The following is a 20,789-nucleotide window of genomic DNA, read 5'->3' as shown; positions in this document are numbered from 1 at the left end:
CTAACTTCTGTATCACTTACTCATCTCTCTGCTTCTTCTATCCTAGTGGTCATTACATCCACCTCGTTTTGAATCTCAGTTACTGCATTTTTCATTTCTGCCTGATTGCTTTTTTAACTTTTACTTCTGCAGTCAGGGTCTCCCTGATTTTTTTTTTCAAAATCATTCATTCATTTATGTATTTATGTATGTATGTATGTATGTATGTATGTATGTATTTATTTATTTATTTATTTGACACACACAGAGAGAGAGAAAGGCAGCGAGAAAGTGAAAGGGAAAAGCAGGGAGCCAGATGCGGGGTTCGATCCCAGGACCCTAAGATCATGACCTGACCCACCCACGTGCCCCATCCATGATGTTTTCCAGGCTTTTCTCAAGCCCAGCAAGTATCCTTATGATTGTTATTTTAAATTCTCCATCAGGCATATTATTTATATCTGTTTTTATCTGTTTGTTTGTTTTAAAGATTTTATTTATTTGACAACAGAGAGAGAGATCGCAAGTAGGCAGAGAGGCAGGCAGAGGGGGTGGGGGAAACAGGCTCCCTGCTGAGCAGACAGCCCAATATGGGACTTAATCCCAGGACCCTGAGATCATGACCTGAGCTGAACAGCAGAGGCTTAACCCACTGAGCCACCCAGGCGCCCCTGTACCTGTTTTGATTAGATCTCTGGCTGTGACCTTTTCTCGTTCTTTCTTTTGGGATGAATCCCTCCATCTCTGCATTTTGTCTAGGTCTCTGTCTTGTGTGTGTTAGAAAAGCCTGTTTTATTTCCTGCTCCAGAGAGTAATGGCTTTAAGAAGCGGTCATACAGTGCCCAGGGCCTGGCACTTCAAGGAGTGTCTCTAGTGAGCTGCACACACTCTGCGGCTGTGTGTGTGTTGGCTGCTCTAGCCATCAGTCCTTGCCTGCAGAGGGCAGCGTTTGGACCTTGGTCGGGGTATAGCGAGTTTCAACTAGGTGTGCTCTGATCCATTTGTTAAATGAAACCTGATGCTACCTGATGTTACTAGAACTGAACCTTTGCAGAACTCTATGGTCAGGAGATATGGTACGTGAGAGTGTCTCTGCTGATCTTCTGAGGAAGGGACCTGTTGCACTGGTTCTTAGGTGCACTTGCCTGAGAAATGCAGTACCAGCAGAGCACGGGGGGATGGGACTTGGTGTAAGCAGGTTACACAGCAAGTGCTGGCACTGAGCTATTTACTGAAGTTGGTTTATGCTGAGGAGTAGGGGAGGGAAATGGCAGCGGCCGGCTCTTTTTCTTCCCATAGAGGTAATGTCACGTCTCAGAGATGCACTCCAAGAGCTAACAAGTGATTCTCCATATGCCTTAGGAGATCCTCAGATCGCACCATTGGCCCTGGGATTGCTTGCCTGCCTGCTGTCCAAGAACAGGGCAGTCTTCTCAGGTGTCTATCCTAGCCAAGACTGTAGACCTCAAAACTCCAGTCTTTGAGCCCCGCTGGTTGCAAAAACTCATGAAAATCAGCCCCTCTCGTTTTCCCAGCCAATGGCTTTGGGAAAGTATTCCCCTTCTATGTATTCCTGTGCACTCCGTTCTCTCGCCTCTCTTCACAACCACGGCTCCCCTCTGCAGTACCCATGATGTTTCTCCCCAAAACCACATCTCCTCGCTTCCTACTATCCTTAATGCTGCCTCTTCTCCCTGTCTGGTTGCGCAGTTTGTTCTATCAGTCCTCACGTTGATTTCCTGGATATTCAGAATGATCTGATAGTTACCTAGCTGTATTCAAGGGACAAGACAAGCCTAGGGTCCACCTACCACCATCCTAGCTCCTACCCTCCATAGTAAAACTTTTTGAACAAATTGTCCACGATGCTGTTTCCATTTCTCCATCCATTTTCTCCTTTTCAGTCTACCCAGACAGGCTTCCAGCACACCTCTGTTTTGAAATAACTGCTGTCAAGTCCCCATGTATCATCCTTGACTAAGTTCTGTTGATTCTGTCAAAAATATATCTTGAAGCTCTCCATTTCTTTCCATTTCCCCTCTGACCATGCTTGTCTAAGTCACCACTGTCAGGTCCAGCAACAGCATCTTAACAGCATCTTTTTTTTTTAAAGATTTTATTTGTTTATTTGACAGAAAGAGACAGAGAGATCACAAGTAGGCAGAGAGGCAGGCAGAGAGAGAGGGAGAAGCAGGCTCCCTGCCAAGGAGAGAGCCCGATGTGGGGCTCGATCCCAGGACCCTGGGATCATGACCTGGGCTGAAGGCAGAGGCTTAACCCACTGTGCCACCCAGGCGCCCCTCTTAACAGCATCTTAATCTTGGCTTTCATTTAACCCATTTGCACAAAGTCGCCAAAATGATCTTTTAAAAATGTAAATCATTTTATGTCACTTCCTTGTTTTAATCCTTTAGTGGCCTCCTGCTGTGCTTTAAATAAAATTCAAATTCTACCATGACCTGCCAAGTCTTTGTTCTCACCCCTATGTTTCTTTCCAACCTCACCACCTCCTGCAACTAGACCCTCTATTAACACCGGCCTCCTTTATATGTTCCTCAAACATGGCAAACTCTCTCCACTTCAGATTATGTAGTACTGGTCTCTCTGTCCCCAGTTCTTCACACAGCTGGTTCACAGCTGACTCCTTCTCATCTTTCAGGTTGGATCAAGTGTCACCTCATCAGAAAGACTTTCCCCAACCACCATATCCAACAGCAGTCAGGCTGCACATACAGTCACACTGTCACTCAACAGTGTATCACTTGGTTTCTTCTCTCCACATTTGGATCATCCTAGGTAATCACAAGTTATTTTCATTATTATGGCTAATACCTGTATATGCTTTCTATGTGCAGGCACTGTTTAACTCAGTTCACCCTCACAACCTAGAAGGCATTATTTTTATATACAAATGAAGAAACTGAGACATAAAAGGTCACACAGGTAGTGTACAGCAGAACTGGGGTTCGAATCTGAGCATTCTAGCTCCAGAGCCCATACACTTAGCTACTATGCTGTACTCTCTGTTTAACTCTTTATTTTTCTTAACATAAGCATCTAAAATTGAAATCTTGTCTATCTTATGAACAAGTGATGCACAGACAAGACTCAATGAATATTGGTTTAAATAACAGTAAATAAATCGCCTAACTCTAACTGCCTGACTTTCCCACTTACATCTTTGGTACAGCACCAGTGTTGCTAAGTATCTCATAAAACATCCTTCTCCACCTGTCTAAAGTCTTTGGATATAATTATTAACCCAGTCCCTCCGCTCTCCTTAAAATTTACTCTGACTTACACTGCTGTCCCTAATGCTAGACACATACACATAAAAAATGGCAATATACCAATGAAATAACATAAAGAGGAAAAAAGCATCTTCAAATATTATAAGAATCCTCTGAAGGCCAAAAAATTTACAATACTCTATTCTTACTCTTTAGGACTATCTTGCTTTCTAACCACAAAACAACAGACAACAGACAGATGATAACCAGCACTGAGTGCCCACAGCTGGGCAGTTGGAGAAACAACCAGATTCAAATTGGAACTTTACTACTTAACAGAAAGGGAGACTCAAGACTATTTTCGTATCCAAAAAAAAATGATGAGTGATAATTCTTACTTCAAGAAATGTCATGCTAAATGTGGCAATTCAGTGACTAGCACATAGTAGTAGCCATCAAACCAGGCTTCAGGATGAGTAATTTGCACTTCTCCAAACAAGTATTCTAATCACCTTACGTTTCAGCTCAAAAACATTCATTTAAATGCCAAGTGATAATATTAATATGAACAGAATACATTTACTTAGTATCTATTATATTCTAAATATTATCCTAAGCTCTTTGCTTGTTTTTTTTTTTTTTTAAAGATTTTATTTATTTGTCAGAGAGAGGGAGAGAGAGCGAGCACAGGCAGACAGAGAGGCAACAGAGGCAGAGGGAGAAGCAGGCTCCCCGCCGAGCAAGGAGCCCCATGTGGGACTCGATCCCAGGACGCTGGGATCATGACCTGAGCCGAAGGCAGCTGCTTAACCAACTGAGCCACGCAGGCGTCCCTGCTTGTTTTAATATACACTATTATTTCCGTTTCACAAATGGGAAAGCAGATGATTTAAGTAATTCACCTACAGACATATACAAGTTAAGTAATTCACCTAAAGTCATATCATACAGAAGATGATAAAGCCAGAAGTAAACCGCGGATGGTCTGATTCAAGACCTCATGCTCTTTATCAGTAAGCTATACTTTCTCTTTGGGGAGAAAAAGATATGAATTAAACATTTTCCTTTGCCCTCAAGGAACTTTAGTTCAGTTTTATATTTTTTCATTCAAAATCATTCCCAATCACCCCAGGTTTCTATTTTATGCTGTGTACTGCTAGATTCAATCAGCGTTGCAGCAATAGAGATTTCTTATTAACATTGTCAAGTCCAAAAACTCAACTCTGCTGAACAAGCATATTACACTTGCACTAAAAATTCAGCAGTTCCCATGAACTGAGGGAAAAAAGGCTATGCATATTATATAAGTAGATCCTAGATGAGCTAAACACAGCACATTAAGTTTCCCTATCTGTGGTGGCAACAAAGAAGATGACTTCCCCTCCTTCATCCTTTACTGCACCATTCCAAATAAGAGGACTGTACAGAGTTGTCCTTGCTGGATTTAAGAATGAATCTCAAGTAAATTTTATCTTTACAGCCCCACTGTGTAGAGACAAACTTACCCTTTACTTGTGTAAGATCAATCCCTTTCTCTGCTGCCAGTTTCTTTGCAAGTGGGCTAACAAACAACCTTCCCTTGGGTCCGGCAGGAGTAGCTGGGCGGGTGGCTGAAGGTGTAGGTGCTACAGGTTGGGGAGTCGGAGGAACAGGGGCCACCTTTTGAGAAAAGTTACAAACTGTTAATTCACCACTGTAAAGACTGGTCTGAGAGATGAAGAGCTTACATTTACTAAGAAATCAAAATAACTTCTATCTTATGCATATTTTTCCTACTTAACCAACATAATACAGCAATATGAAGAGTAATAATACGACTTTATGTCAAAGACAGAACCATGTTCTCTTACTCCCTGATAACATGGAGAGACATTGGATTTAACATGGCTAATCAGTATGTAATATTCTGATAGACTTTCCTTACTTTCATCTCTTGCTGTGTCTTTACCCTCATTCTCTTTCATGACCAACATGATTTTGTTTTTACTTAACCTCATTTCAAAATAATAAATTACACTGGAACTTCCATGTTGAAAGTACCTTAAGACGAAACCACTACTGGCCACTCCCCACAAATGTAGGGAAGTCAGAAATCAAGTTTCTCTGACAGAAATGTGTACTTCATCTAAACTCACATGATTCTTTTTTTTTTCCAATTTATTTATTTTCAGAAAAACAGTATTCATTATTTTTTCACCACACCCAGTGCTCCATGCAAGCCGTGCCCTCTATAATACCCACCACCTGGTACCCCAACCTCCCACCCCCCCGCCACTTCAAACCCCTCAGATTGTTTTTCAGAGTCCATAGTCTCTCATGGTTCACCTCCCCTTCCAATTTGCCCAAAAGCACATACCCTCCCCAATTAAACTCACATGATTCTAACACCTACAGAAGCCTCATCACAGAGTTATCTCAGCCTGGAGTGCATACAAGTACATTTTAGGTATATAGCGTATACTGTATAGCATACTATGACAAGATTAGCTTCTGTGCAAAACAAGCCATGTGATGTCAAGGTTCTAATATATTATAAAAATAAGCTTGACCCAGCATAAGTGAATACCAAGAGTACTGACAGTGACAAAGATTAACTGACCCTCCAACAATACGAGTTTGAACTACACAAGCCCACTTACACATGGATTTTTCACAGCACAGTACTATAAATCTATTTTCTCTCCCTTACAATTTTAATAACACTTTCTCTATTGTGGTTTAAGAATACAGCATATAATATGTATCATATACATATACATACATAATATGTGTTAATTGACTGTCTACTGTCTACATGGTCAGTAAGGCTTCCAGCCAACAGTAGGCTTATTAGTTAAATATGGGCGGAATCCAAAGTTATACACAGATTTTCAAGTGTGCAGAGTTGGTGTCCCAGACCCCATGTTGTTCATGAACAACTGTATACAGTAATGTCCATATGCATATCTATACCTAAAGCAAAAAAAAAGAGCATGTCACCTCGGCTTTGTGCTTAGCAGGACTAAGACAGCAGGGAGAAAAAAAAAGCTACAAGGATCCAACAACTGACTATCGGGGGAATGGTGCACTGCCACATACTTGCAGATCTCCACAAAAGCTATCTCCTTTTTTTTTTTTAAGGTTTTTAAAAGGGGCGCCTGGGTGGCTCAGTGGGTTAAAGCCTCTGCCTTCAGCTCAGGTCATGATCCCAGGGTCCTGGGATCGAGCCCTACATTGGGCTCTCTGCTCGGCAGGGAGCCTGCTTCCTCCTCTCTCTCTCTCTCTGCCTGCCTCTCTGCCTACTTGTAATCTCTGTCAAATAAAATAAATAAAATCTTAAAAAAAAAAAAAAGGTTTTTAAAAATATTTTAAGTAATCTCTACACCCAACCTGGGGCTCAGACTCATAATCCCAAGGTCAAGAGTTGTAGCCTCTACCAACTGAGCCAGGCAGGCGCGCCTAACCATCTCCTTATTTACAGAATCTTGAGAGCTGGAAGGAACTTAGAGTATCATGCAATCTAATCCCTCAATTTAGAGATGAATAAGGTAAGTGTTACCTCAATTCTAGAAGCATACCTACCGGAGGTGGGGTAGATGGTGGTGCTTGCGGTTTTAAATCAGTTACTTCGGTTGGCCTATAGTCAGCAAATGCTGGTATATCTTCCTCTTTTTCTACAATGATACAAAGTGGAGTTCCTAAAGGGACATCTCTTGTGCCTTCAGGGACCAGGATTTTTGCCAGGTAACCTTCTTCCTGTACTTCAAAACCTTAAATAGAAAGAAAAAAACATGGAATTTAAAGGACTCTACTATCCCACCAAACTCAAAGCACAGTTTTAAGTAAAAAGCTCTTCTATCTAGCTATATAACCTTTTGTGAGTTAACATCTCTATTGTCTCAGCTTCTTTAGCTACAAAGTGAGGGTTACAATAGTACCTACCTCACAGGAATGTTATAAAAATTATTTATTTTCAAGTACTTAGAAATAGTACCTGGGACAAAGTAAATACTAAATAAACAACTGTTAAATAAGACTATGAGAGACTTAGACAGTAGTTAGTTCTAAACATTTTCTTAAAAACATCTTTAAGGGCAGCTGCTATACAGACCCACAAGACTCCAGGATGACATTAACTGTACCAATATGGCATCAGCTGTACTTTTAAAAATCAGAACCACATGGATGTTAAATTAAGGGAGCTACTAGAATTGACAGTGATATGGGATTATGCCCTTAAAAGTATGTCTGGAGTTTTTCAAAGAGGTTGTATTTGGTAGTCAACTAAATATTTCAGTGTGAAGAAACATGGCATTACTAGGGTTTCTACAGTGTTAGAGAGAAGAGAACTCAAACATGAAGTGTTACAAAAGTAAAACTCAAACATGAAGTGTTACAAAAGTAAAACTAAAAAGACAACGCAGAGAAGCATTTTTGCCTTGCAGGCCTCTTGGCTTTTTGTGTTGTGCCCCTCCCTGACAAACATATCTTTGATGAAAATTTCCGTTTTCCAGTTAAGAATTAATATCCAATAAAAGAAGTTTAAAAAAAAAAAAAAAAGACTCCAAGGCCACAAGAGAGTTTAAAGAATTTGACAAAGGCAACGCTTCTCCAGTGACTATCAGAGTCTCTAGAATACCATCTCTATAGCAATTCCAGTATCCAAGGTAAAAGGCAAAGCAGATCTATTGTTACCAAGGGGTTCTGTTTGTTTCTAAGAAACAGAGTCCTTTCTTCTAATAAAATCTTTTGGTTGGAACACAATATGCGAAAAGATAAAAAGGAGTTGCCCTTCCAGTTGCCCTGGAAGTTGGGAAGAGGGGCAGGGAAAGCAGAGTCCTGTTCACTAAGTCTCCTTTGCCTCACAGTGCCATCAAGGAATCATGGGGTTTGAAGAACACAATCTAAAAACCACCACTGCGGAGGATGCTCAGAATCACCCACTGCATCTTGGGGACTAGCTAGGAAACAAATAGATCTACTAATATCTATAAATATTATCACAAATAATAGGTGGGCTTTGTTCTGAGCATAAAAAATGAATCAGAAAGGGAATATATGGAAATGCAATATGCTGTATGAACAGGTATATACATATTTTATCAGTCACTCTGAAACTATGAAAGCAATCCAAACCCTGGTTTTAGTTTTCCCTCAAAGTCATCTTAAATTCTTTGTTATTTTCCTGCCTAGAAAGTAATTTTCTCCTGTTTCCTTTTCTCCCCCCTTGCCCAATTCAAAGAACAGCAGGGCTGAAATAGCTTCTCAGTAACACAGTAACTGACTAAGAAGCAAACTCCAGATAAAAATCATCTCTAAGCTAACATATCTTTGATTCATTAGGAGTGCAGTGTGGCATCGACAAATTCCACTACATACACTTCTGTCATGACAGAGTCTATTCCAGGAAATGAATCCCAAAAATTAAAATTTTTCATGTTATCACTCACTCATTATAGGATAGGACGGCAATCCTCTTCCCTCATTGGAAAACTCAGTGCCTCAACCATTAAGAGCTGAAGAAATCTCACCTATAGTGGCCTTGTCAGTCTCTATCTCTGCCAATAAATCTCCTTCACTTAGCTTCTCACCCACTTTTTTTTCCCATCTCTGAACTGTGCCCATGGTCATGGTGGGAGAGAGGGCAGGAAGAACCACCTGTAGAAACAAACACATATTATTGCCTAATACTACAAAGCCTTGGACACAGTGGCACTTAGGCAAGCTTCATTAGTTTTATGGAATGATAGTGACTCTGGCGATCCAAATTCCCATCTGTCTGATGCCCTCATAAGAGCAAAAGATCCGTGCCTCAACAGTGCCCTACCATTTGAATCACCCTCCAAATCCCAAGATTTACAATATCAGTGATACTTTGAGCCCCCACAACCAAAGTTAAAAGCAATGAGTTAACTAGGAAAGATTTCTTTCTAGATTGTCAAAATTAATTCCTCAATTACATATCTCAGCAGAGCATCTTTCATCTTTTTTATCGCTTAGATTAAGCTAGAATTTTTCATTTTCACAGAATGATCTTGGTTTAGACTATTCCATTAAAATTTTGCTGTGCTCTGTATTAGCATCTATCTTTTCACTCAGAGGAAACAGCATTTCTCCTAAACTTCCCAAATACCTTTCCAAGATAAAAAAAGATTATGTAAAATTATATACCAACAAACTGGACAACCTAGAAGAAATGGATAAATTACTAAAACATATAACCTTCCAAAACTAAATCAGGAAGAAACTGAAAATTTGAACAGACTGATCAATGAAACTGAATCAGTAATCAAAAAACTCCCAACAAACAAAAGTCCGGGACCAGATGGCTTCCCAGGTGAATTCCATCAAACATCTGAAGCGTAGTCAATAACAGAAAGAAAAGTTCTAAATTCATTCTACAAAGCCAACCCTGATACCTAAACCACCAATAACAAATTTAAACAAACTACAGGCCAATGTCTCTGATAAACATAGATGCAAAAATCCTTAATGAAATATTAGCAAACTGAATCTAACAATACATTTAAAAAATTCACCACAATTAAGGGACTTATTCCAGGGATGCCAGAGTGGTTCAATATTCACAAATCTAAAATGATACACCACATAAATAAGAGAAAAGATAAAAAAACATTATCATCTCGGGGCGCCTGGGTGGCTCAGTGGGTTAAAGCCTCTGCCTTCGGCTCAGGTCGTGATCCCAGGGTTCTGGGATCGAGCCCCGCGTCGGGCTCTCTGCTCCGCAGGGAACCTGCTTTCTCCCCTCTCTCTCTCTGCCTGCCTCTCTGCCTACTTGTGATTTCTCTCTGTCAAATAAATAAAATCTTTAAAAAAAAAAAAAAAATTATCATCTCAATAGATGCAAAAAAAGCATCTGACAAAGTACAACATCCATAAACGATAAAAACTCTCAACCAAGTGGGCACAGAGGGAACATACTTAACAAAATAAAGGCCTTATACGATCTACAGCTAATATCACACTCAGTGGTGAGAAACTGAGAGCTTTCCCTCTAAGATCAGGAATAAGGATATCCATTCTCACCACTTTCATTCAATATAGTATTGGAGGTCCTGGTCACAAGCAATCAGACAAGAAAAAAAAAGGGGGGGCACCCAAATTGGTAAGAAAAAAGTAAAATTTTAACAATTGCAAGAAAAATAAAGAGTCCCTTCCATCCCAATAAGATCTGAACATCAGACTGCCTGATTTCAATGAAACCTTGCTTTGCCACTCATATGGTTTGAGTGTCCACTGAATTTGGATGCTTATCCAGTTATTATGGGTTTTGTTTGCTATCTTCTCAGTTTTTTATATCAGTTAGCAAGAGGATTATTCTGAGAGAAAATCATTTCTTTTTTTTTTTTTTTTTTTAAAGATTTTATTTATTTATTTGACAGAGAGAGATCACAAGTAGGCAGAGAGGCAGGCAGAGAGAGAGAGAGGAGGAAGCAGGCTCCCTACTGAGCAGAGAGCCCGATGCGGGACTCGATCCCAGGACCCTGAGATCATGACCTGAGCCGAAGCCAGCGGCTTAACCCACTGAGCCACCCAGGCGCCCCGAGAAAATCATTTCAATTAATGTCTTGGGAAAGAGAGGAAAAACAAGAAAAACTTAATTCTACTTAGAAAATATTTTTTAAACGTTTTTCTTGTTCAGAATTTGTCATCTCCATCTACTTCTTCAAAACCAGTGGAGCCAATAATCTCTATACAGATCTTAAAAGATAATTAAAATACAACTGTAATGCTTGCACACAAAGCCACAGACATAAAATGGAGAGAAAGGAAGTGTGTCTTACGTAGTAAGAGAAGAGTTTACTGAACAGGGTGAAACAAATGTGTGACCTGAACAACACACAAGACTTCACAAGTGGCTATTAAAAGACCAGGGAGAAGAGTATTATGTCCCAAAAGGAAAATGATTCCTATACAGAAATTTCTACAAATAAACTAAGTGAAAGAAAAGTTTTAGTCTTAATCCTTTAGAAAAAGGTCAGTTGCTTTTTACCAATTTCCAATATCCAAAACATGAAATACATGGGATAACTGTAATACCCAAAAAACCACTGTAGTTTCTTAAAAACGGATTTATTTAACAGAACCAAGTGCGATTATATTTATTGCCTTCAACTCTTTATTCTACACACTTTGTCGCCAGTTTCCTCATTTATTAATATTATGGGACTATTTCACGTGCCTTTTTTTTTTTTTTACATTTTATTTATTTATTTGACAGAAAGATAGAGAGAGCCAGAGAGCACAAGCAGAGTGAACGGCAGAGGGGGAGGGAGAGGCAGACTCTCCGCTAAGCAGGGAGCGCGATGCGGGGCTCCATCCCAGAACACTGTGATCATGACCTGAGCCAAAGTCAGACGCTTACCGACTGAGACACCAGGCACCCCTAGTTCACTCACTCATAAAAAATAAACATCACATGTCAAAGGAAAACATCATCTGGGGACTTTTATTCAATGGACAATACTACAGGCCTACTAACCACTCTATACTACAAGGAGTAGATATTAGTACAAATCACCCTCCAAACCTAATACAATGTTATTGAATGAGAAATGCCAAGCATTATCCTACCTACTATACTCAGGCTGAGAAAGTTTAAAGGAATGTCCAAGTTCACACACCTAGAAATAATGAGTAGGAATAAAACTGTCAATTTTAATGTTTAAATCCCTATTTACTTTCTTCTTTTTTTACTCTCTATTTACTTTCAAATGACAAGAGCTGGCCATAGTTAAAGCCAACTTCCAGGATGTGATGGCCATATATGAAAAATTATGAATAATAAACTTTCCAGAGCGAACACCCGGGGGCTGAGCCTCACCTGCATGTGAGTGGGATATGAGCTACCGGGAGCCTGAGCAGAAGGTGTAGGTGGAGAAGCAGGGGCAGCAGGGGTTGGTGCTGTAGCTGCCTGCGGGGTAGGTGCTGCCGAGGAATCCAATGTGTAATTTTTAAAGGCCTCAATATCCTCAGGCCTATGGAAGAGAAAAAATGTAAGTACTAGAGCTTATAAAGCAGATTTAGCACCCAAAAAAGTAGTCTCAGAAGCCTATTAACTCCTCCTTTCTCAATCCTAGGTCAAAACACTCCACTAAGCACCTAAGTTCCACAAATTACCAAGGCACTACTCACTTTTCAACTGTGATACAGATGATCGCTCCAACTGGAACATCTCTGGTACCTTCAGCAACCAGTATCTTTGCCATGTAACACTCCTCCAGGCTCTCAAACCCAACAGTGGCTTTATCAGTTTCAACCTTTTAACACAAAGCAGCAGGTTACGCTTAATGCTACCAGGATGAAATTTATTAGACTGTGCCTGGAATCACACATTAATAGAGGCTAAAGCCTCTATTAATAGACCTGAAAGGAATTAGTTAAAAATCAGCCTGGCCAGATGCTGACAACTTACCTAACCAACCTTCTCTAATATCAAGTTGTAAAAAACATCTAAGTTTCTCAAGCAAAAGCGGTAATTACCTATCTGGAAAGCTAACACTCAGTCAGTTGAGCTAAGCCAGTTCCTTCTAACTCACTTCCATGTTTTAAATAACTTACCTCTGCAATTAGTTCACCCTCATTGATTTTCTCCCCTTCCTTTTTTTCCCAACGGGCTATGGTGCCTGCCTGCATTGTGGGGGAAAGAGAGGGCAACGGGACCTGGAGGAGAAAAAGGAGAAACACTACATTTAGAAAACGCTATCTCTCTGTCTGGCTTAATGGTTCATTCAATTGTATTTAATGCAGAGAGTGTACTGAGTCCCGTCCCACGACGGGCACTGGGGACAGAAAGGGAGTTCCTGCCACCAGCTCTGCAGTGACAGGGTTCCTGCTCCACAGTCCCGTGGGACTGGCAGAGCACATCACTCAGCAGACATTCCACAAATAGCCTCAGGTTTGGAGCTCTTCTTTCAATGAAAAGATCAAGAGACGGAAGCCTGGAACTCTTCCTTCAATGGAATAAATACATCAGGAGAGGTAAAAAAGCTCAAGAGCCACAGCAAGGCTGGGTTTTGGAGAAGAGACAAATGACATACACTGGGAAGGGGTTGGAAGCTCACTGAAGCCTCAGAGGGAGGATTCCGAGGCCAAGAAGTCTGCCCTGAAGGACAAACGGGGTCCCGCGAAGGGCAGGTCTGGGGCTCACCTTCTGATGAGGGGGCAGGCTATACCAGCGGCGGCTGGACGATCCCAAAAGCTGCAGCAGGAGGCGGTTCCTCTGTGTGTCCTTCGAGCTGGGGCTCCAGCCGCAGAGTGCCCGGACCCTGCCATACGCCGTGGTCCCACTACTGCAACGAGCCGGACCCGCACCAGCCCGCGGAGTCACGCATGGAGCTCCCGGGTCCTCCCGCAAGGCCGCCCACCGAGCCCCGAACCCCGCCCTTGGGGCCGCATTCTGGGCCCGTCGAGCACAGACGCGCCACATAGTGCCAGCAACCCCCACACCCCAAAACCAACGCCGTCTCCGGAGTGACCTCTCCAAGAGCAGTGTGGCGTTGCCGTCAGCCGCGCCGCACGGCCGCACATTGTCGTAAAATAGGCTCCGAGGATTCACCGCACCCCTCCCCAGCCCAGAAATGGGTGGAACGTCCGCTCTTCCTCCAGGGAGTAGAGGAAAGGGTGGCTGGCGGCAGGTAGGGTAGACTATTTTCCAGCCACAGGGGCAGGGGCGTTCCAGCGGAGCCAATGCAGGCGCAAGTTTGGGAAAAATAGGACGCGGAGAGGTTTTAAGGTACAGGGGTCCTAGGAGAGGCATCTCGGGGTCCCACAGGGCCTAAGCAATGGGAAGGGCACAGCCCGCAGGGAGGGGCTTAAAGAGGCTGCGAGAGCCCGGCTGATGGAGCAGAATGGCCTGAGAGGTGGGCTGAGGGGGCGTGGCTAAGTTTTTAGAAAAACCGGGAAGGTAGCGGGAGGCCAAGGGCAGGGTCTCGGAGCGCTCCGGAAGACTGGCCCGCGGAGCTGTCGGAGGGGATCTGGGCGTTCTGGTGATGTGCAGACCGCCTCTGCCGACCCAGTCGTGGCCAGGTTTGGGGCCTCGCTCCGCGCAACCCGTAATAAGTTACAAAGGCTTAATTTCGGGTTTGTAGCATAGCCGGAAATCAGAGTGAACAGGTTTTCCGGCCAAATGGTGTGAGGGGCAGCCAAGCCGAAGATTCATTCCCCCATTAAGGTGTGCTGTAGCAGGACTAAGCATTTGTGCTGTGTATGAAGATACAAGTTTTCGAAACAGATTTACGTTTCTGACTTACTATAGAATCCCCTTAAATAGCAAAAAGCTTTGTTATGCTTGAAATATTTCATACAAATTAGAGTTTGGTATACTGTCTGCTAAATACTGGAAGTTAAGCATCATGTCATTTGAATTAATAAATGAGAAGTTATCCACATTTGTTAGGTATACTTCTGTTGTAGGGTTATCATGCTACAAGTGAAAAATACCTCATTTCTGAGCTGAGGGTGGCATTAGATTAGGAAGAAGCACGTGCTGTATTTATATCTCTTAAGTCCCCATTGTACAGATGGTCAGAACACGAAGAACACAAGAAATAGGAAAAATAAACATGTGAAAATATGTTCAACCTTGCTAGTAATTAAACATTTGGAAAACTGAAACATACCTACTCAGGTAGTAAGCTTTTTTTAAAAGGCAAAAACCCAGTATTGAGATTGCAGTGAAAAAGATGCACTCATTGAGTGGACTGAATACAACGGTTGTTTTTATAGGAGGCAGTACAAGAAGTAAGTTTACATCTTTCCCCAAAATTCTATTCTAGTACCCTTAAAGCATTCAGAATAAGGATATTAGTTTTATTATAATTATTTAGTTTTAATTTAATTTTAATTTTAATTTAATTATAATTATATTAGTTTTATTATAATTATTTAGTGTCTTTATAACTTTGTGTTATAGCTTTAGTGTCTTTATAACCAAAAGAACTGATAAATGTTACTCTCCAAATATGAGGAAAGCAAGCAGTCACAGCTGCCTAACAGTAATACGTAGGCAGTACAAGTGAGAAATAATAAATTAACAGCTTAAATGGAAAGGCACATTTGAAATTATCAGAGTAGAACAATTATATTACAAACTAAGTAAAACTAGGAATAACTATTGGAAGAATAATTGTGATCAGTGAAAGGGCTTATACTGTAACTTTATAAATTATGAAAATGTTTTGGTGATTTTGAATTGACCAGGGTATCTTATTACTTCCACTGTATTGGAATTTAATAACTGGATCTAAACCAGCCTTTGTATGATACTGTCTTCAGTTTGCTGATCACTTACGTAGGTAGAATTGCTTAAACCTGGGTTTGTTATTTTTCAGTGCATAGCCGGTTTTTATTTGAATATACTTTTGACAGGTGTAGTTAAATCACAGGAGGGCACAGGTCCAACAGTCTAGGGTGTAAGTCTACCCCAGAGGTGTGGTAGGAATTCTTAGCTTTTCAGGCCTGAGAGAATAGGTCTGAACTCCCCTGAACAGATTGGATAACAGAAGTCAAGGAAAAGGAAGGCTCAAAGACTCTAAGGTTTGAAGTAGAGAAATGTGTAGAATGGTGACAACCAATAGGAAGTGGGTAGATGGAAAGAGGAATTACTGGGTATGAAAGTTCTTTACATGCTTAATTTTAACATAATGACCTAATTAAAATGGCTTGTAATTAATAGTTGAAAATATGTCATTCCAAGTCAAGTAAAAGCTCAGGACTAAAAATACAATTATATAAAACATTTAAATTGAAGTGATACATGAAGCTGACCTAAGTTTTAGGAAGGCAGCTTTCAAATTAATTTGGAAATTCTGGTTCTGAGTACAGCTTGTACTCAGGTTTTTATTTGTTTGCACATTTATATGTAATTTCAAAAGAAGTGCTAAATCAGTGAATTTTCTTTGACAATAATAATATGTTTTGTGCTTTCCTTTGAAATGCCAATGGTAAAATATCTATGGTCATAAAGTAATCCTTATCTCTGCTCCCCAGGTAATAAGTAAATACGCTACCAGGGAGATCACTTGAGGATATTGACTTGCACTAAATGTAAATGGCTTTGCTGATTAATTTCAGTCGATAAACACAAGTGAAAATGATTAACAGTATTTAGTTTGCAAACTCCATTTTATTCATGGTTTGTTTCTGCTTTTTTTAAATTAGTTCACAAATCTGGTACATACAGGCAGTTAAAACTGGTTATCACTTTGATAATCAGAAGCCTCTGGTATAACACAGTCTTCATGAAAACAAAACGGGGAGAATGCATGGTGGTAATCTCTATGAAAGCAATGGTTGCAAACATCCATGTTTCTAAGAAAATATAACTTTACATATATATTTTAAGCAAGCTATACCTCTTACATAAATTCAGACAATAGGAGTGTGCAATCATAATGCTTATTTTATGGAAAAAATGAAAATTATTATGACATAAATGCTCTTAAGTAATTAGAGTCCTCTTGGATTGGATGTAAACATAAAAGATATTTTCCCTAATTTACAGCCATCCTGGTCAAAAAGAGCTGAAATGTTAATCAATAAGTAGGAATGCCATTAACTAAATTTAATCCAAATTCTTTAGGTACAAATTGTAAAATGTTCCAATTCCAGCTAATTTAGGGAACTGAGTGAGAATAGTCATCAGTTTTTAAATGACGACTTTTGAAGGAATTGAGCTTTCTTCTAAGCTAGTTTTTGTGAGCGGATCCTTTTTTTTTAAAAAAATCTCATAGGTTTAGAGGTTATTTTATGAACTCTAAACATTCTAATTCCTTGGTTTTTTCAAAGGAAGAGAATTTCAGTGTTCGGATGGACTATCCCACACAAATGTCACCAGGGGACAATCCTTGGAATAAGTCAAGAGGCTTCGAGGACAACCAAAGTGTAACAAACAGGGATCGATTCAAACCAGAAGGAACCAATGCACACACTTGTCAGACGGTTCCTGTCTTTAGAAACTGGAATGGGGATTACCAACACATTGTACACAAAAGTTACTGGAGCGACATCCTGTAATGGGGGTGTTTAGTTATTACCTGTGGCATATGAGATTAATGAGCTAAAGGGGAAAAAACTATCTCATTTTCTCCCCCTGAACTCAACTTCAGCTTTCTGTGGAGGCACTGAGGCCATGCAGCTCCTCTTCCAAAGGACAGAGATATAAAAGCCAAATAAGGTAGAGGACTTTGAAATTTTTCTCTCACTTAATTTTCTCTGAAAAGCTAAATTCTACATAATGGTGAGAATGTTTGCTCAAAGAAAACTGACAAGTAAAAACTAACTTAAGAGACAGATATTTAAGATAAATTGTACTGGAAATACAGTAACGAATTTTGGCCTAGTAACCCTCATGCTGTCTAGCATGTCTAGCAAAACACTAAAATTCATGCAACAGAGAAATTGGTGACATGAGGACCTTTTCTCCAGACTTCCGGGGTGGGGGGGTGCAGATTCAGAATATCCTGTTTTCTTCTGTTTGCTTTCGTAATGAATTATTCTTGCTTTTGACTGACTTTCCCAGTCACTTCCAATGAGAAATTCTTCAGTAGGAGATCAAGTAAACTTACTGAAAGATATCAGATATCTTTTGAGCTCCTTCTGTTTGCTAGAGGAGCAATCAAAGAGATTACGTAAAACTACCTCCACTATCAAAATGGCAGGTAGAATTAGAACCAGGAATCAGTTGTCATTAATATACTTGTAATAAAATAAAGCTTGTTCTGAAACCACAAGGGTAAGAAGAGAAGAGCCTTATAAAAGCTACTGGGTTCTCTAGAAAATGGATACAGTATATAGAATGTGAGAACATATAGAACTCACACTCAAGTTATAAAAATAGACGTGGTTCTCAGACAAAAACAAATGAGTACAAAAGAATTCTCCAAACATGAACTATTTTAAAAGACACTTTTATATAAAACAACAAAATGTCATTTCAGAGCTCCAATGTTGAAACAGCTGGAAAACAGAGATGAACTAGAGACAGACAGGTCAAGAACCCAGAATTGACTTGTCTGACTCTCCTGGTTGGCAGTGTACATTGGTCACAGGCCGACTGCTTTTGGGAATGAGTATTTGTGTGTGTGTGTGTGTGTGTGTGCATATATATGTATATACATACATACATATATATATATGGCTGATTAGTTGATGGTGCTTGGTAAATGACTGAGAAAACCCAAGTTATTAAGTAATCTCTGGAAGTTTAACTCTTTTCTCTTAGCTTCTACACTTGACAACGTTGCACATGAGAAAGGATTCTAGGGTTTTTTTAACCCAGAATCAACCCTGCCATTCACAACTCATGCTCCATGCCCCATGGTTCCTATTGTGCCCTAAAGGATCAACCTAGACTAAATACATAATCGAAAATAACTTGAAATGAAGAGGGGCAGACCAGTAACTCATGCTCAGTACTCATAAATCACAAACACTGAAATGAACGGTCTGTCTCCTTTTGACTGCAACAGAGACAACATGAGTTAAAGGAAGTCATGAGAGAAAGAAAGTCAAGGAAATATGGGTAGCAGCACCTTTCCATACCCGCCTAGATTTTTAAGGAGACTTTAACTCCTTATTCCTTTCAAACACAAAGTTCGTCAGTTGGAAGGGGGAAAAATGGCTCTACGGTGGAAGAGTCCCCAGAGAAAACCAGCAGTACATGAAATGTGCCCTCTGTGGGCTGAAGGACAAGTTGCAGAACCAGTTAAGACACAAGAGGCAACCCAAGGTCTTACTTAATCATGGTTTTAGCAAAGTATAGCACAATATGGGCAGCCCTTTTTCCATCCAATCAACGATTCAGCACCATCCATGTCCGGTCCAAAAACTTCCTGAAGAGTGGGCTTTCATCTTTGGTACCACCTCAGGAGTTCCTCTTGGTTTGCAATAGCTGCAAAGAAGCAAAAAAGCTGGTACCTTTGCCTTGTCTGTGAGTACAAATGCTGGGACTCTGATTGCTGCAACCAATGAGGCCGATTAAAATAATACTGTAACACACAGGAGTGATGCGTCCAATTCCCAGTTTCCAGATAATAGCAGCCATGCCCCTATAGGAGCGGGATCATCCATTCCCACTGGTTAAGGCCTTCGGTTTGTTGTCCTCAGAGTAGAATAAAACACTGTGTTCCCACGGACAAGGAACTCCAGATGAACCCATGGTCTACAGGTGGACAGGGATTTTAAGTACCACATAAGCCAGGCACAGAAACAGTACTGGCCCAGGGCTGTCACACTTGGAGAAGCTTCTTTTTTGGCAGCACAAACTAGAAACTTCTTTGTGTATTCTGGTTTTAGTCCTCTTTCCTGAGTGAAACAGCCAGGGGGTGCCAAGTTCTATGAGCCCCCAATCCAATACTCAGCATTAATTCTCTCCATGGTCTTCTTCTACCCAGGCTACAATTTTCCCTTCCCACCCAGGGATGGCATCATCATCATGAAAAACCTAGAGAAGAAAAAAAAAGAGCCACAGTGAAAAAATAAGTAAGACAGGGATGTCTAGATGGCTGCTGCTGATAAAACCAAGACCTCAACACAGAAGATAAAGAACATACAGAGGAAAGCCTTAAGTTAGAGTCTACGTCCCTTTTGTTTCGTCCCTAGAGTTATACCTAAATATAAAAATGTATACAAATGCATACATATATATAAATATAAAATATTTTAACATATGTAATGTTATTGTATTTTGTATAATAGATTATGTGCATTATATAAATACAACATATACTATAATATATCCTATTATATTATTATATATTATTAAAATTACATAACATATATTCTTATATGATACATATATATATAGTTTTTTTCATCTGTGAAATGGTAAAGACATCCCTAACCTTCCTTTGCTATAGAGTTTGATTAGAATTAATAAATTACTAACCATACAGCACTTGAGGGTGCTTATGAGAAAGCAGTAGCATATGTATTACAAAAATGAGAAAGGGTAAAGTTTTGGTCCCAGGTATCATAAAGAAAGGATTAGAAAGAAGACCAAAAGTACAGGCAGTTCTTTTTATTCATTCATTCAATTTTCTAAGCCACTAATAGAACAGGGCTATTAAAGCATTTCAGTGTGGAAATATTTATGAAATAAAACATTGGCTTTAATCACAATGTGATTATGTAAGAACCCAGAACTCTCTTCCCTATATTTGGCAGATAGATTATAAAGAGAAGCGTAGGCTAAGAAAACAGTCAAGGAGTTGAGAATAAGCAGACATGACTTTCCAGAAGTTCCTCATTTTAATTATCTGAGAAACTACCATCCCGATATACAGTTCCACATATTCATGCCTATTCGTTTATTTTGCTCAACACAGGAAGCAGAAAAGTTTCTGAGATTTAGCTACAGATCGAGAAGGGACCCCCTCAAGCCAAGCTTCCATTCAAGCTTAGGTCCTTTCATTTTCACTAACAAAACTTTCTCTTTCCCAGTCTGTCAAAGTGATCGAAGTCCTTGAACTGAGGAAGCTGCCAGTTCCTTGTGCATTCCCTGACCACAGCGGTCTAGAGTAATCAGATGGGCCTGAGGCTCTGGGAAACTCCTCTAACCTGGGGAGGGAACTCGGGTAC

At 40.3% G+C, this 20,789-nt stretch overlaps 2 protein-coding genes across 6 annotated transcripts in view; both read right to left on the bottom strand.

Annotated features, from left to right (window-relative positions):
- The window catches only part of DLAT (dihydrolipoamide S-acetyltransferase), a 33,003-nt gene extending 19,100 nt beyond the window's left edge, over nt 1-13,903 (bottom strand). Inside the window, exons 1-7 of the mRNA XM_044257811.1 lie at nt 13,360-13,903; nt 12,771-12,872; nt 12,345-12,469; nt 12,034-12,187; nt 8,720-8,846; nt 6,771-6,958; nt 4,715-4,868 (exon numbers count right to left, since the gene is read on the bottom strand). Coding sequence (XP_044113746.1) covers nt 4,715-4,868; nt 6,771-6,958; nt 8,720-8,846; nt 12,034-12,187; nt 12,345-12,469; nt 12,771-12,872; nt 13,360-13,638 — 1,129 coding nt within the window. The 5' untranslated portion in view covers nt 13,639-13,903. The remainder of the gene's footprint in view (nt 1-4,714; nt 4,869-6,770; nt 6,959-8,719; nt 8,847-12,033; nt 12,188-12,344; nt 12,470-12,770; nt 12,873-13,359) is intronic.
- A 2,412-nt stretch (nt 13,904-16,315) lies between these two features.
- DIXDC1 (DIX domain containing 1) overlaps nt 16,316-20,789 on the bottom strand; it is a 73,150-nt gene continuing 68,676 nt past the window's right edge. For all 5 annotated transcript variants that reach the window (XM_044257805.1, XM_044257804.1, XM_044257807.1 and 2 more), the window contains one exon: nt 16,316-19,653. In XM_044257805.1, the coding sequence (XP_044113740.1) occupies nt 19,573-19,653 (81 nt within the window). In that variant the 3' untranslated portion in view covers nt 16,316-19,572. The remainder of the gene's footprint in view (nt 19,654-20,789) is intronic.

This window comes from Neovison vison, chromosome 7 (genome assembly GCF_020171115.1).
Source record: "Neovison vison isolate M4711 chromosome 7, ASM_NN_V1, whole genome shotgun sequence".
Classification (NCBI taxonomy): domain Eukaryota; kingdom Metazoa; phylum Chordata; class Mammalia; order Carnivora; family Mustelidae; genus Neogale; species Neogale vison.
This window is presented reverse-complemented; position numbering and strand designations above follow the sequence as displayed.